This window comes from Fundulus heteroclitus, chromosome 22 (assembly GCF_011125445.2).
Source record: "Fundulus heteroclitus isolate FHET01 chromosome 22, MU-UCD_Fhet_4.1, whole genome shotgun sequence".
NCBI classification, from domain to species: Eukaryota; Metazoa; Chordata; class Actinopteri; order Cyprinodontiformes; family Fundulidae; genus Fundulus; species Fundulus heteroclitus.
This window is the reverse complement of record NC_046382.1, coordinates 34,905,735-34,921,947: the sequence shown is the minus strand read 5'-3', so window position 1 is coordinate 34,921,947 and position 16,213 is coordinate 34,905,735. Positions and strand designations below refer to the sequence as shown.

The 16,213-nt window shown below is 42.1% G+C and overlaps 1 protein-coding gene across 1 annotated transcript; it reads right to left on the bottom strand.

Moving 5' to 3' along the window:
• Positions 1-1,267: 1,267 nt before the first annotated feature.
• Positions 1,268-15,254, bottom strand: slc17a5 (solute carrier family 17 member 5). The gene is made up of 11 exons (XM_012852502.3): positions 15,067-15,254; positions 13,579-13,775; positions 11,638-11,871; positions 8,996-9,083; positions 8,115-8,201; positions 7,400-7,518; positions 5,101-5,262; positions 4,876-5,008; positions 4,646-4,793; positions 3,506-3,596; positions 1,268-2,837 (listed from the first exon to the last, which is right to left on the bottom strand). The coding sequence occupies exons 1-11, from the start codon at positions 15,143-15,145 to the stop codon at positions 2,700-2,702; spliced, it is 1,476 nt and encodes a 491-aa protein (XP_012707956.2). The 5' UTR covers positions 15,146-15,254; the 3' UTR covers positions 1,268-2,699.
• Between the last annotated feature and the right edge of the window lie 959 nt (positions 15,255-16,213).

Below are 16,213 nucleotides of genomic sequence, written 5' to 3'. Positions count from 1 at the left end.
GTGGTACGATACAGAAAAGGTGTCAATAAAAAGTTAAACAGATTAACAGTGTTCCTTCCATCTGCAGACTAGCCTATCATGCATGTTAATACTACAGTCGTTACCTCCTCCCAACCAATCACAAACGCAGACCCAGGAACGTGCTCACCAAACACCGCCTCCTTCAAAGAGTTCAGAGAGCACACTTTTTTTTTTTTATTAGCAGTTTTGGTAAAAAAGTGGGTTGAATAAAGGATGAGTTTGAATTCAGTGTCTGTGTCTTTATCTCAAAATAGGTCAGTAAGCAACAGCATAAAATGGCCACAGCTGCACTTAAAATATGTTTTGAATTTTTTGATAATTATCGATCAGTCTGATTTCTATTTTATCTATATGCTTTTTTTTCCCCCAATCAGCCCTAATTCAGACTTCCTTTCACTGGAACTAGGGAGCCAAGCCCGGCTCCAGAAAAACCCACCCCCATCAAACTACAAGTACCGTTCTCCTGGCCACCTCTAAACCCAGACTCACCCATCAGATTGCCAAATAAAGCGAATGGAAACCAATTCCACAAAGCTCTCTACTCTCTGTTCTTGAGCTAATCTGAAGGCCACATGGAGTTTGGAGGTCTGTAGCGTTTGACTCTGCAGAAAGTTGCTGTCCTCTACGCACTATGAGCCTCAGCATCCACCGCCTCCCCTCTGTCAGTTTATGCTGCCAAGCTCTTCATGGCTGAGCTGCTGCTATTTACAATCACTTCCACTTTGTTATAAAACCACTGACAGCTGACTTGAATGTTTAGGCGCCAGGAAATCTCATGACTGGACATGTTGCACAGGAGGGATCCTGTCACAAAACTGCCTGCAGTCCACTGAGCTCCTGAGACCCGTGGAAGTGATTAGAACAGCAGTTTTCATTATCTGGATGGGTGGGTACTTTTAGGCAATATAATGCATCTATGCATCTGTATCTATATATAGATACAGATTGAAAACTAAAAAATAAATCTATGATCTTTGTGGTGATTATGTGGCAAAGGGAAAAGGTTCCAGGGGGATGAATTATTTTAAAGGCACTTCATAATAGGAACTTATAGGAGAAATTAAAGAAGAAAGTACTAATTAACTTTTTAATTTTTAAGAGAGGGAGCTACTGTTATACCGATTTTTCAACACTCAATGACCAACATCATTTCTGAGTTTTTGTTATTCAATCACTTTTACCCAGACTTCATGTGCTATCAAAGCGTTTTGTAATTTGAGGAGCTAGAAATAAAAACTCAGCAACGTCGAGGTTTGCCAATTGCTGTATTTTCAATTACATGACAGGGAATAAAGACATTTTTTTCTGGAATGTTTCCCTTATAATTATGTACTATCATATTTGTTACAGTACAATTTGTTTCACAAAGTCCCTTTGATTGCTTGTATATTGATAAAGAGACAAAGATTAAGAAACATAAGCAGAATATGTTTACAATGCTGGATTATAAATGTCTTAATTAAGGCACAAGTGCGTTACTTCAGCTCCCATGATGTTGCTACTTGTGGAAAACAATTTCAATGTATTAATAATACATTTTTGATGTTCAGTTTTTGTGTAAATCATCTAGACACATTAATTAAAAACTAAAAATACCATTTCATTTAAAAAACAGATCTGATTCAGTTGACACTGAAAGCATTTGACAAACAACCTCTTCAGCTCATATATGGCATAAAACACCTGAGAAAATGGGGCCCATCCTGGTCTAAAGTTTTGTCCCCCCGCAAACCTTTTACACCCACGTAATTCCCTTGTTGAAAAACCAAAAGCTTGTCGAGAGCAAATACTGTACCCGTTTTTCCTCATGTGCAGGAGCATCATCCATTACAAGGTAATTCCTGGCGAACCCTCGATTTAAAAAAGTAAACTTTAAGATTGACAGAAATCCCTTTAAAAAAGCTAAGATCACTAAAAAGCCTCCCAGCAAACAGAAATATCAAGTCATCTTAAGGTGACCTTGATATAAGGCTAGTTTTCCCTCTCTCTTTAGACGGGCTTTGTGGCCACCATGTCATACCAAAGCGATACCCTCCATTATGTAAAGCCAGGTTCTGGTATACCAAGATATATATTTTTTCTCTTTTTAAAGGAAACCCTGTAAAACGATCCTGTCTCGGCACTTTGGTCCAAGTCCTGAAACAAACAAATACGCACCTAGGATGGAGGCAGGTAAAATGGGAAAAATTCATTCTTTGTTTTACTCACCTGGGTTTTCGTAGCAAAGTAAACACTGTGTTTTACTAAACTTTACACAGAAGAGTGTAACATCCTTATTAGTGTAGACCGTCGGTGTGAAAATCCAACTGACTGACCGTAGGGCTATTGAGCAATTTAAGCATTGTTTTTGCTGTAGCTTCATTGTCTTGGTGTGCCCTGTGTAACAAAGCTTAGAGAACTGGCTACAAGGCTGATTTACAGGCCTTTTTGACTAAAACCTTTAGTCTGTAGTCTGGTAATCGAAACCAGACTGACTTTATAATGTCTATGTCTTCAGACTCTTCGTGGACCAAAGAAACGCTGTTTCTAATGCTTTGTTGTGTTCTCCAAAGCGAGAGATTGTAAAATGTTTAAATCATGTTTTAACTTCATCTATACTCCTGAAAGCATGAGCCCTGATGCTCAATCTCAGCACAGCTCTGGCATGCTTCTCAGTTTCCCCCCTCTGAACGGAGGAGTCAGTCTCCGTGAGAGTAAAACGCGGGGACAGCCCAGGGTTGCACCGCGCCTCGTCCAAACACCGTGTAGAAGAGGGCGCCGAACACGTTGATGGCAGCGGCGATGTAAAACACGGTCTGCCATTCCGCTATCGTGTTCTGTGATGATGAGGAGCACAGAACATGAATAAGACACAAAATGAAAAGGCCTCACACAAACACAGCTAAAACTGCTGGAATTAACTCATTTTCAGAAAATTAACCGATTTGTTTGAGGAGTGATTAATGTTAGTCCTCCAAATATTGTACTTTAATTGTCCTCAAGATGTACAGGTGTACAGAAACCAGGCTGCATTAGGTTTCCTCTAGTAAAACCAGTTTCTTGTAGTTAATTAAACATTAGCGACAACATTCTTTAAAGAAACTGCATTATGTTAGCTGGTAGTCATTTCCTTCATGAAGGGCTAAATTTATTTCAACTTTTAATGTCGTTTATGTGCAGGAGATCTAGTTTCGGGGCTCCACTCAGAAAACAAACAATTAAACAAACGCATAAAACATTAAGAAGTTGGTAAAGAATGTTTGTGTATTTCATGTAAATGGAAAAATTGCCCAGATGGAAACTGTTTGTCAGACATTGAGCGCCCCCGAGTGGTCAAACGTTGAAATGTAAATCTGTTAGAGTTCAACCTGTTCAGACTCACTGTTTACTGTTAGAGTGAAGTTACTCAGGTGAGCTTTACTTGTGTAATTACAAAACAAAACAACCATTAAGAGTCGACCTTAAAAGGAAAACAGTTGCTTTCAATAACCAAGTGCAGACTCACGTTTTGGGTAAGAGCTCTTGCTATGACCGGTCCCACCATGCCAGGAATGGTGGCGAAAGTGTTGGTGATTCCCAGCAGAATGCCAGCATACCTATAAATATACATGCACAAAAAACACAAGTGAGCAACATAATGCATTTAATAACGTCCTCTAAAGGAATGATTCCTTCACTGTTTAATAACCTTATAGGAGTTAAGGACAAATTGAATTGCTTTGGACGAGGAAAAATACATCCCATTCGTACCACCACCTCATTTACTCACTTTCTTTGAAAGATAAATTTAGTTTTCTTCAAGTAAACTCCAAAACTCACTGGCCACTTTATTGGTTACACCTGTTCAAACTCTTGTTAACACGAATAACGAATCAGCCAATCACATACAATTCAGAGCATGAAGACGTCTAGATGGTTGCTGCTGCTAGATGGGCTCTTCTGAGTAGCTCAGAACTTACTGATCGACTGGGATTTCCACTCAGAGCCATCTCTCAGAGGAGAGTGGGCAGACTGAGTCAAGTTGACCAACACGTATCCTAAATAAGCCCTCGTTACAACTCTGCATAACAACATATGTAGAAGCTTAATGCAGGTGGGCTGCAGCAGCAGCAGACCAGTCTGGGCGCCTCACCTTTCTGCTAAGAACAAGAAATTATAGCTGCAGTTCACACATGCCAGCCTAAATTGTCCAATAACAGACTGGACCAACGTTGCCTGTTCTAATGAGTCTAGATCTTCACTTCACATGTGGCATAAACGACCATTGAGGAGGGAGGAGGTGGTGAAATGGTGAGGAGCACATTTTCTTGGCCCCTGCGTAGCATCTGAGCTTCGTTTAAACACAGCAGCCTCCTGTTTGAGCCTCCATCTCTTTATGTGTTCCCAGCAGATTAATGCACCCCGTTACAAAGCCGGGATAACGGACGTATAGAAAACACATCCCCTGTGCCTCATGATGCCGTTATGGCAACAAGGACCTAAATCTCTCCGCTATGTTTCTGACACCTTGTTCTATCTACGCCACGAAGAATCTACGCCACTCTAAAGGCAAAAGAGGAACCAACCCGATGCTTTCGAGGTGTGCCTAACAAAGTATGTTATGTCCGTGTAGAACGCAGCGGTGACAGACAGGAATGACTCTTACGAAGGAGCGATGTCCAGGTGGTTGATGTTAAAGCCGGAAGCCGACACTCCACCCAGAGCAGAGGAGATGGTGAGGAAGGTCACGGCCAAGCTGTAGTTACAGCCCGTGTATCCTGCTGCCACCAAGAACACCGCTGGCCCAATCATGCCTACAGAAAGGATGCAACAAAATGTTGCTACTTCACATTGAAGGCGCTTTGAATCCCAAACCTTCTTAAACATTGTGGTTACCGATCAGAGAGAAGGACTTCCTGACCACGACGGTGCGGTAGAGGCACGTTTCTCGCAGGTAATCGGCGACCTGGCCGCTCAGCACGGCCATCAGAGCGCAGCCCACGTACGGCAGCGCCGAGAGGAATCCATTCTGTCGGGCAGAAAACAACACTTTCCTTCGTTTAACAGCGTTCAGCGGTCTCTGTTAGGGTTCAGTAGCGACACGCGGACAGCTTTTCTCACGTGCTGTATGCTGAAACCCAGAATGTCGTTCATATAGGTCGGCAGGAGAGTGAGGAGGGTGTAGAAGGACCAGTTGTAGGAGAAGTGAGCAACGACGATGGCCAGCAGCGGCGTGGACGTAACGATGGCCCGCCAGGGGATGTAGCCCGCAGAGGTGGACAGCTGACAGAAATGGAGAAATAGATGAAAGGGGAGGAGTTCATTAGGAAAGTCCTGTTTGTAGCTTCTCTTCGGTCTATGCTAGATGAGACAAGCTGCGGAGGGGCAGCTGTTGCGTTTTATCTCGGCTAAACGCAAAGTTTGAGACTTCCATCTCATCATTTCACTTCAGTTCAGTGATGCAAAGAGAAAAAAAAGAGGTTTTAAAGGGACAGCTAGTTTACCACTGTGGATGACTACAGTCTAGGTTGCAGTGTTGTAGTCAAGTCACTATGCCTCGAGTCCGAGTCCAGGTTCGAGTCTCCAGTGTTCAAGTCCGAGTCAAGTCCATGTAATTTAAAAAAAATCAGAGTCGAGTCCGAGTCAAGTCCACTACTCATCCGAGTCGAGTCACTATTGATCAAGTCGAGTCCAAGTTCCGCACTAAAGTAAGCATAGTCTACATGTTTTTAAACAAAAAAAATCCACACTCCACCACATTGCACTAATAATTTAGAAATTAAAATCATACACCAAATAATATTCTAATGACATATTAAAATTATAGTCTAATGATATATAAAAAAAGTTGAGTCTTTTTCTCAATTTCCGAGTCAGAATGATCTGAATGTAGGAGTCCGAGTCCAACTTCGAGTCATCAGTGCTCAAGTCCAAGTCAAGTCACGAGTCTCTAAATTTAGCTAATGACTCGGACTCGAGTTCGAGTCTCGGACTCGAGTACTACAACACTGCTAGGTTGTAAACTTTGACTCCCTCCGAGGCTGTGAAATGTCGGCTGAACGTTGTTTAGAGCGCTAGAAGTGCAACGATGCGGTGAAATTAAACTGAACGGGGAAACTTCTATATGTGATAATTAAAAATGTGTCTAAAATATATTTAAAAAAATATGAAGCCATTAAAGCCATTTGATGAATTGTGTTTTTTAATAAATTGTTCCTAGTAATAACTGATGACACATTGATGTAATGTGGTTTATCTTAACCAAATTAGGACACTTTTGGAGCTGCACAAGTAGTTGTTCTGGGCACGTTTACATTTTTAAATCATTTATCCCATCAAACTCTCTAACCTGCAGCGTACATTTCAACTATACTTGCTTATTCCTCAAGTTAGCATTTATACTGACTAACTAACCTAAGAACTACCTGCTGATGGCTGCAGGCGGTCTGTGACAGAGGAGGACAGACTGAAGCCACTCGGTTAATGTATAACTGGATGTCGAGGCTTGTCCGTTATGTTCTCCGTTTTATCAGGCGTCTGTGTGCATTGTTTAAACCCCACGGTCCACCCGGCTGAGCACTGCTGCTGATCGCGTCCACACATTTATGACCGGAATGTTCCCATCTTTTGATGACGACTCCAGGATAAAACAGTATTCTTTTTATTATTTAAATCCCTTAGGATAAAATGTGAAAAAAAAAAAAAACAGATTACCCATAAAAAACCATTAGATATAAACGATTATCAACTTTTGGGGACTTTCTGTACATAGGGCTGGATGATAATTCAATAACAATATATATTGATCAATATACGTATATCGCTGATAGAAAAAAAGGGTCAATAAAAGTTTGATAGAACAGTTTTCCATCCTTTTGCATTCTAACTATGCAGATTAATATTACAGTCATTACATCCTCCCAACCAATCACAAACGCAGACCCAGGAATGCTCCGCCCTCTTCAAAGAGTTCAGAGAGCACAGGTTCTTTTTTTTCCTTTACTAAAAAGTTGCAGTCTTGGTAAAAAGTTGGTTGAATAAAGGGTTGAGCTTGAATTCAATGTCTGTGTGTTCTGCATCTAAAAATAGGTCGCTAAGCAACAGCATAAAACGGCCAGGGCTGCACTTAAAATGTATGTTTTGAATTTGTTGATTATCGATATCGATCAACATGATTTCTATTTTATCGATATGCTTTTTTTTCTATATCGTCCAGCCCTAGGTGTACATAACACCTGACGAACAGGTCATTGAGATGCTGTGGCTGAATGTTTTTTTACAAGCTGAGTCTGTTGTAAACTGCAGACTCATTGCTGGTTTTATCACCAAGCTACTGAGCAAGACAGATAAGAAGAAAATGAACTTCTGTAATACTTTGCAACAAAGTCTGACCAGCAGACCAGAAATGTCTTCATGATACCTCATTTTTTAGAGAATTGGTGATGTAGAGTCTCTCCTGCTCGGATATGCGGGGATGGCTGCTTGGACTGTCGAAGGCGAAAAAAGCCCACAGGAAGAACCAGGCCAAGCCGATGGCACCTGGACACACAAGCAGAGACACCAGTTTCACCACAAACACAGACATGACTGCACCCGTGACTTTTACAGATCATAAGGTCCAGAAAGGACAGCGAAGCGATTTTAAAGCAGCCCTTCAGTCAGCAAGAAGTAAAGGCAGTGGAAGTTGTGAATGTTTTTTTATCTGCCGGCACCATTTCCTCTTCAGTCTGCTTAATCATCAAAACAGGAACCAATCAGTAGGCTCAGAACTGCTGAGCTGATACTGGCTTGACTCATCACCGATAGTCTTCATCCCTCAGACACTATTGACAAGACATCAGCTGTAATTTACCTTTTCAGTCCGCCGTGTTGTAATTTTACACATTTTCATCATTTATCCAGAACACATGACATTAGGAATTCATAAAAGACTAATCACAACTCCTCATATACAGCAACAGAGGAAAAAACAACACAAAAACGATATCGGCTTGGCTGAGATAGTGTCCATTGATGGCTGAAAGCCCATCTAGTGATCCCTGACGGACCACAAGCTCTTACAACACAGCGGCTCTGAGTAGCAGATTAGTAAAGGGATTTTTCTTTAACTGCTGACATTCCAGGTGACATGTTACCGAATACGTAGAAGACATAGGGCCAGCCCCAGTAGAAGCAGATTTCACCGGACAGAGGAAGAGCCACGACGGTACCCAGCTGGGCTCCTGGGATGGAGGAGAAAAGAAACATCAGTCATCCACAGCTGGGGCAACACTGCAGGGATATCAACACTCATTCAAAGACATTTAAAAGCTGCTCATGGTGTCGTTTTCACGCCGCAGTGACTGGATTTCAGAAAAAGGAATCAGTCTTTTTAGCCATTAGAGAATGTGGTAGAACAGGATTTTAGATAGGATTATGGATAATTGGGCTAACTGCGAGTGGTGTCTTTATAAAGTGGTGAATTAGCAGCAGAAGCCCTCAGAAACTGGAAGGTGGATCGACCTCGCTGCAGATGCCACTGCTTTCAGTGTGTGATGCAGTAAATGACCTAATCACATTATACTTTGCAATTGGATTTGGCACTAACGAAACTCTCGTGATTTCAGTTCAGAATCTCCATATTATCATAAACATCCAGACTCCGAGAAGACGCTGCAGTGAATCGGGCCAAACTGGAGGGAGAGAACAAGCAGATTTATTACGTGCCGATTACCCTTACTGTTCTGATGAGACCTAGATGGACCCGGGAAGTTGATTGCTGGATGTTAGGAATATTAATCCAACCTCTGTCAGCTGCTACACGGCTTTAAGTCGTAAACAGCAGAGGGAAACGTCCATCAGGGTTTTTAATGTGGTCTAACGTTCACAAACAAACAGCTCTTAAAGCCCAAAAGCTGCTGAGTGCACATATTTAGCACATTTCTTTTGGGCCAAAACTGGCTTCAATAAATCTTAGCTGAGAACGTTGACAACTGAAGCAACAAAGAGAAGCTATTTTCCCAGGATGTTCACTAACCAATGTATGAAATGGTGAGCAGTCTGCTTCTTTCCAGTGGGGGGGCCCAGGCTGCCCACATGGTGTACATCGCAGGGAACGTGACGCCCTGAGTACAAAGAAAAAGTCAAAAAAGAAACTGCTGCATTTTTAGGACAGATCACTTTTTTTTACATTTATAGTGTCAAGCTAAAGTATTCACCCCCCCTCCCTCCCCTCCTTCTGTGAAGCTTTTAACATATCTCTGCCAGCTGTGGACAACCTGCAGAGGATCTTAATACCACTCTGAACTTTGAGTGGGCCATTCTAACATAAATTAGGGTTGGGCGATATGGCTTGAAAATAAAATCGCTGATTTTATTATACCAAATCTGATTAACTGATTCCTCCCCCCTTTCATTTCATAGAAACAAATTAGAGAAATGATGTTTAAAAACGTGGTTTTATTTCAATCTTCTTGTCTGGGAGTTGACGTGAATTCAAAGAGCTATAAATAGAAGCTGTGAAACGTGCTTGTAAGACAAGATGGCGGCCCTGCCGTTGTAAACAATGAAAGCACAGAATGTGTGTTGCTAGCGGTATAACACAAAGAGCTCCACTTTATTAGGTACACCTTGCTAGTACCGGGTCGGACACCCTTTTGCCTTCAGAACGGCCTTAATCCTTCGTGGCATAGATTCAAGAAGGTACTGGAAACATTCCTGAGACAGTTTGGTCCATATTAACATGACAGCATCACGCAGACGCTGCAGATTTGTCGGCTGCACATCCATGATGTGAATCTCCCGTTCCACCACATCCCAAAGATGCTCCATTGGATTGAGATCTGGTGACTGTGGAGGCCATTTGAGTACAGCGAACTCATTGTCATGTTCAAGAAACCAGTCTGAGATGATTCATGCTTAATGACATGGTGCGTTATCCAGCTGGAAATAGCCACCAGAAGATCGGTACACTGTGGTCATAAAGGGAGGGGCATGGTCAGCAACAATACTCAGGTAGGCTGTGGTGTTGACACAATGATCAATTGGTACTAAGGGGCCAAAAGTGGGCCAAGAAAATATCCCCCACACCATGACACCACCACCACCAGCCTGAACCGTTGATACGAGGCAGAGTGGAGCCATGCTTTCATGTTGTTGACGCCGGATTCTGAACCTTCCATCTGAATGTCGCAGCAGAAATCGAGACTCATCAAACCAGGCAACGTTTTCCCAAGTCTGTGTGAATTGTAGCCTCAGTCTCCTGTTCTTAGCTGAAAGGAGTGGCACCAGATGTAGTCTTCTGCTGCTGTAGCCCATCTGCCTCAAAGTTCGACGTGTTGTGCGTTCAGAGATGCTCTTCTGCATACCTTGGTTGTAACGAGTGGTTATTTGAGTCACTGTTGCCCTTCTATCAGCTCAAACCAGTCTGGCCATTCTCCTCTCACTTCTGTTATCAACAAGGCATTTGCGCCCACAGAACTGACGCTCACTGGATATTCTCTCTTTTTCGGACCATTCTCTGTAAACCCTAAGTATAATTAAGTCTGAAAATCGCAGTAGATCAGAAGTTTCTGAAATACTCAGACCAGCCTGTCTGGCACTAACAATCATGCCACGTTCAGTCACTCAAATCACCTTTCTTTCCTATTCTGATGCTCGGTTTGAACTGCAGTAGATCGTCTTGACCATGTCTACGTGCCTGAATGCATTGAGTTGCTGCCATGTGATTGGCTGATTAGAAATTTGCGTTAAGGAGCAGTTGGACAGGTGTACCTGATAAAGTGGCTGGTGAGTGTAAATTTGAGTATATATATATGGCTCATCTTGTGGTAAGAAAAAAAGTTTCCTTTTATTATTACAGTATGTTTACAGTATAGTTTTAGTAAACATATGTTCAACCTATCATCAAAATAATTTCCCCTTTTTGGGGACATAGTGCAGAGTTTCTTGGAAGCCAAATAAAAGATCTTGATTTTCCAAAAATTAAACCTTCATAAATTGCAAATTCCAATTAATCAAAAAATTTGATTTTACGTCCAACTCTAGTGTAAATATGCTATGATTAAAACCATTTCATTGCTGTAAGGGCAGAACTGTCCTCCTGAATGATGAACCCCAGTCTCACATTTCCCATAGGTTCTCTGTTAGCATTATCCTGTTCTTATCTCCATCCCTCTCTGCAGATAAAGAGCTTGCCACAGGCTTTATGGTGAGGCATTTAGTTTCTGTCAAGCATGAGGTTTTGCATGTGGGATAAAAAGTTCTCCACAACTTTCTCCCTGACCTTTCTGCTGTGTTCCTTGGGGTTCATCATCCACAGCAGATAAGCCACGTGGTAGTGGAAACGCAGCAAACTGTAAAACGTCTCTTGCTCAGACTGATGTTTCAATAGAATTAAAAAATAAATAAAATCATAGAAAACTTGGCAGCAAACCTGCACTTGTGGCTAAATTTTAAATATTGTAAGCAGACTTTTCTCATAAAAGCCCTTTGAATGAAGTTTTACAAATGAATACTATGCCATAAATACTGTACTGATAGAGTTGGAGAGGCACCATTTTTCCTCTGATGAAAAGACATACTGATAGAAGAAAATGTAATTTATTTAGCTCGTTTAATTACGTGTACAATGCTAGAGAGACTGTGAGCCCATCAGAATGAAACTTCCTGTTCACATACCTCTCCGATCCCCTCCAGCACCCTCACAACGATCAGGTAACTCGCCCCCAGATCAGCGGCCACAGGCGTGAGCAGCGTGAAGAGGACGGTCCCCAGGATACCAAATCCCATCAGCCACTTGGCTCCACAGCGGCCGGCCAGGTAGCCGCCCGGGATCTGCGTCAGGATGTAGCCGTAGAAAAAGGAGCCCAGGATCCATCCCTGGGTCGCGGAGTCCCAGTTGTACACGTTGGCCTGAGAGAAGAGCTGTGCGTAAATAAAACGCTCACACTGAATTTGGAATGTTTTTCATACTCGATCTTTATTAATTCATTAAGTCCGCAGACAGGTAAGTGCAGAGCTCAATTTTACGAGCGAGTACGTGACGTCACTATAAACTGTTTAAAATGTCAGCGGAGTGTGCAGTACAACCAGGTGTGCAGCCGCCTTTAATGTTTCTCCTAAGCTGAGCTTTCGCTCCTTTACTTTCAGCTCAGTCACCTGGGTTCACAGACAGATAAACTCAAAATCCCTCCAGGAGAGAGAGCGCTCAGAGTCACGACATATTTTTACCTTCCTTGGTAAATATTTCGCATTTTGTAAATAAGAAAATTGAGTCCTTTTTCTGTTGTGTTACAACAGAAAAGAACACATTTGTTAATTTCACGCAGTGCCCTGATTACATACAAATATGAGGATGATCATGTCTGTTTGAACTGGATTATTAAAAGGATTAACGCTCAACACAACACAACACGTTCTCAACAAGTAAAGGGCTCTATAGTCATTTTGCTTTGATTGTCGCAAATCACAAATTCTGTCTGCTGGAAACAAAAATCCATCTTCCTGAGGACATCACTGAAAACAGGTGGCTGCTTTAGTCTTAGAAAAGACATTTTTGTTGCTAGATAGACCCCACGAATGGATAAGATACAGATCCCAAATATGAGAAAATTAAAATTGACTCTCCAAGATATTCAAAACTTTTAAAAAGATTTTCATTCAACCAAGAAGTAGGAAGTAAGAAAGGCAGGTAGCCTTCAGAATATAACCATATATAAATTTACACGATGGAGACAGAAACATAAAAAGAAAGACAGAAAGATGGATAAATAAGAGAAAGGTTAAGATGGCTGCTTGTATAGAGCTATATTCTTTGGTATTAATGGAAAGCTAAGTGGAAGAAAGACCACCCCAGACAAAATATCTAGGGCAAACCACATAGCATTGTGTATTGCTAACAAAAACAAGCCTGTCAAGTTAACAGTAGGGTTTTTCCACTTTGTTCTCGTGTCATCAGAAAGGCTTCAAAGAATCTTAACAATTAAGAGGGAGCTGCACAATGTTGCCTCCTTCTTTTCCTAAGCTTGCCCCGATGGCACTGCATTAAATAAACCTGCTACTCGGCTTTGACTGTTTAGTAATCCAAAGGCGGGAACGCACTTAAACAATCCTCAACTTGATCTGGAACACAGCTAAAAAAAGGACAAGAAGTGAGAAAGCGACCCAGTCCCCCCGTCAGGTGAGGTTGAAATTACAGATTGACTGATGCTTTTTAAGGCCGATACCGACACCGATTACTCTGACACCAGACTAACCGATATCCAATGTGTGCTGCCGATTTTTTTGGGGGGGCCGATTCTTGAGGCCGATATTGTGGTTTTCATTATCCATTTACTTGATAAAAATAACAAAATGATAGCAAATGTTACACTAGTTTTAAAACTTGCTTTTTAACCCAGCTAATATTAACAATCAGCTTCAGACCGCAGTTTGAAAGGTACACAGAAAAAACATGCGTCCCAACTCTTACCGCAGCGCTTTGCTCGCACTTAGCGAACGAGGGAGGGAGTGGCAAGGAATGCGCTTCGCGTGATCTCCAGGCATGGCTGCTGAATGGATCGGCCGATACAGGAAAAAAAAACCTGCCAATATCGGCCGGCCCCTAGTTGGAATACTCACCGAATGGTTGTGTTTGGGTCGCTGGTGGGTGTCGTGAGAGGGGCACACCGAGCCACTGTGGTTGCCGCTGGACTGCTGGGTGTTGTTGAGCATGTCCACCATCGCCACGCTGAGGTTCACCCGCAAAGAGTAGACAACGAAGAACCCATAGCAGGAGAGCAGCGCCAAGCCGTAGCGCGAAGAGCCGCACGCTGGCGCTGAAGGGAGGAGGAGAAAACAGCAGTGAAAGCCGGCTGGCAGACGCTCCCGGGTGTCTGCATTTACCCAGGAGTCACGAACTGATGGTGTCAGAGTTTACTGTATGTTGGACGATATGAGACAGAGCAATATGAGCAGGATGTGATGTCATGTAGTTAGGCAGGCATGAGCACAAGGGTAGTTTAAATGACCTGAGACACAGCCACCAAGTTATCGGCACTTTTATTTTAGATCAAATTTCAGTTTGATGAGAAATGTTTTACAAATGTGAGATTAAAAACTTTACGCTGAAAATACTGGTAACTGCTGGTCAAACAAATATATCTTCAGTCGGTCCTGTGTGGTTTCGACACGACAGGTGAGAAACTGCAACAAAACTCGGTCCATAGAGAGGATCCTCAGGGCCGACCTTCCCTCTATCCAGGCCACACCAATATATATATATATATATATATATATATATATATATATATATATATATATATATATATATATATATATATATATATATATATCCTAAAGTGTCTTTATTGAGTGCAAAGCAAAACCTGAGTCAAGTTTCTTGTGGCATGAAGTAGCGATTAAAGATGATCCTGACTTGAAATGCAGGTCATTTAGCTGCAATCTTTATTCATCTGACTAACATACAGGCAACAGAAAACTGCTCTAAATAATAATAATAATAAATCATTATACTGCCTAGACAGTTATTATACAGCAAGTTATCACCACCTTCTAATCCAAATGTAACCTTGACATGGACGCAGACTGGTCCGTTCCAGAGCTGTACTTTATTTGCCTGAAAGCTGTTCCTCACCAAAGTTACGTCTGAAGCTGTGACCCTCGCTTTCTACCTGCGGTGTTTTCCTGCAGGTATATGTAGAGAGTGACGTCACGGGCGCAGGTAAACCTGTTTTATGGTCGCGGACTGGCTCGTGACAGAGGCTGGCACAGCAAGTTCACCGCGAGGGAACAAAGCAGCAGAAATAATAGAAACAATATTCGGTCATTCGCTGGTTTTACGAAAAGCAGCTGAGCGTCGATACGTGAATTCAAAACAACTCTGCGACAAACTTGGTGCCGAGGAGGGAATTTATTTTATTTTTTTTACTTTTATCACAGTAATAACGCAGCTTGTTTACAGGAGCTCCTCGTCTCGTAGTGCACTTTAAGATAACTAGCAGACAAGCTGAAAGGTGCGCTTTTACTTCGCTGGAACCAGAAAAAAGGGGAGCAGGCATCTGTTAGAAGCCGACCGATTATTATTAGCCTTGTAGCTGCTGAGCTCACCTCTCGGCACTTCTTGTCTTCGGCGAAGGAGCGGCTTCTGCTGCTCGTCCGCCTCGGTGTCAGACGCACAGCGCTCCATGTTTTCAGCAGAGAGCGACCAGAAGACGGGAGACACGCAGGTAGCCGGGGACCATCACTGAGTCAGAGGAACCACAGCCTGCCGGGTAGTGACACTGCCTGCCGACACAAACTAGGTCACGTGACCTGTGTCAGCGGACAGGAAGTAGGTTTTCCGCTATGGCAAGTGCATGTGTCATATAATAGTTAGGCTCTGAGATTTCCATTTTTTTCCCCTGGCGTTAATTTTTTTCGATTATTATTTCAAATAATTTAGTTTACAAAGAGAAGAAAGCTATCCAGCCTGCCATAGAAATTATATAGCTATGGAAAATGAAATTATTGGAGGAAATTGTAACTATTTGACAACTTGTGACACCACACATTCTCTCTTATCAGAACCTGTATGACAACACAAAGTAGTCTAAAAGGCCCAAAAAGCTAATTCAATTCAAAAACCAGATTGGAAACAATAGCGTAATAAAATCTATCAGTCTAGAAAGGGTTTTAGCCTTCGTAGCCATTTTTCAGGCGTGGGGACTCTGGTAAATCATGACAAAGCCATTTTCAACTAACGGAGAATATATGGAACAGTGGTTATAGACCTAGTCAGGAATGTCCGGGATACAAGATAGCTCCAAGACTAATAACAACGCTGATAGTGTTTGCCTCAGTTGAGCTCCACCACGTATTATTCAACAATAAGAAAGAGACTGGGCAAAAATGGCTGGCAAAATCCAGTGCTAACCAAAAAGAATACATAGGTGTATCTCACATGTTCTAAACATCTTCATGATCCCCAGGACGTTTAGGAAGATTTAAATCATATAAAATACACAAATGTTGTCCCTCCAAAGGCCCTTTGTATCGCCCCACCTCAACAGCAAAAGGCAGCAAAGAATATAAAAGCCTTATTGCTAGTTATCGCAAAAACCTTTCCGGCAACTGTTGTCACCCAGTTCTAAGATTTTGGGAGCAATTTCTTCTTTTAAAAAAACAGGGTCAAATTGGTCCAAATAGCCTTTTTATGTCATGATATTATCATTTGGAAACAACCTTTTTATGTTAACTGAAGTCATTTTTGTCATCT

Bases quoted from the DNA above. Each gene is read 5' to 3' on its own strand.
- slc17a5 (XM_012852502.3), bottom strand. From the start codon at position 15,145: ATGGAGCGCTGTGCGTCTGACACCGAGGCGGACGAGCAGCAGAAGCCG. The intron at 5,263-7,399 runs GTATCATGAAGA...CATTTCTGTCAG, and splicing joins CCAATTCTCTAAAAAATGAG to CTGTCCACCTCTGCGGGCTA. The intron at 4,794-4,875 runs GTAACCACAATG...TCCTTTCTGTAG, and splicing joins GAAGTCCTTCTCTCTGATCG to GCATGATTGGGCCAGCGGTG.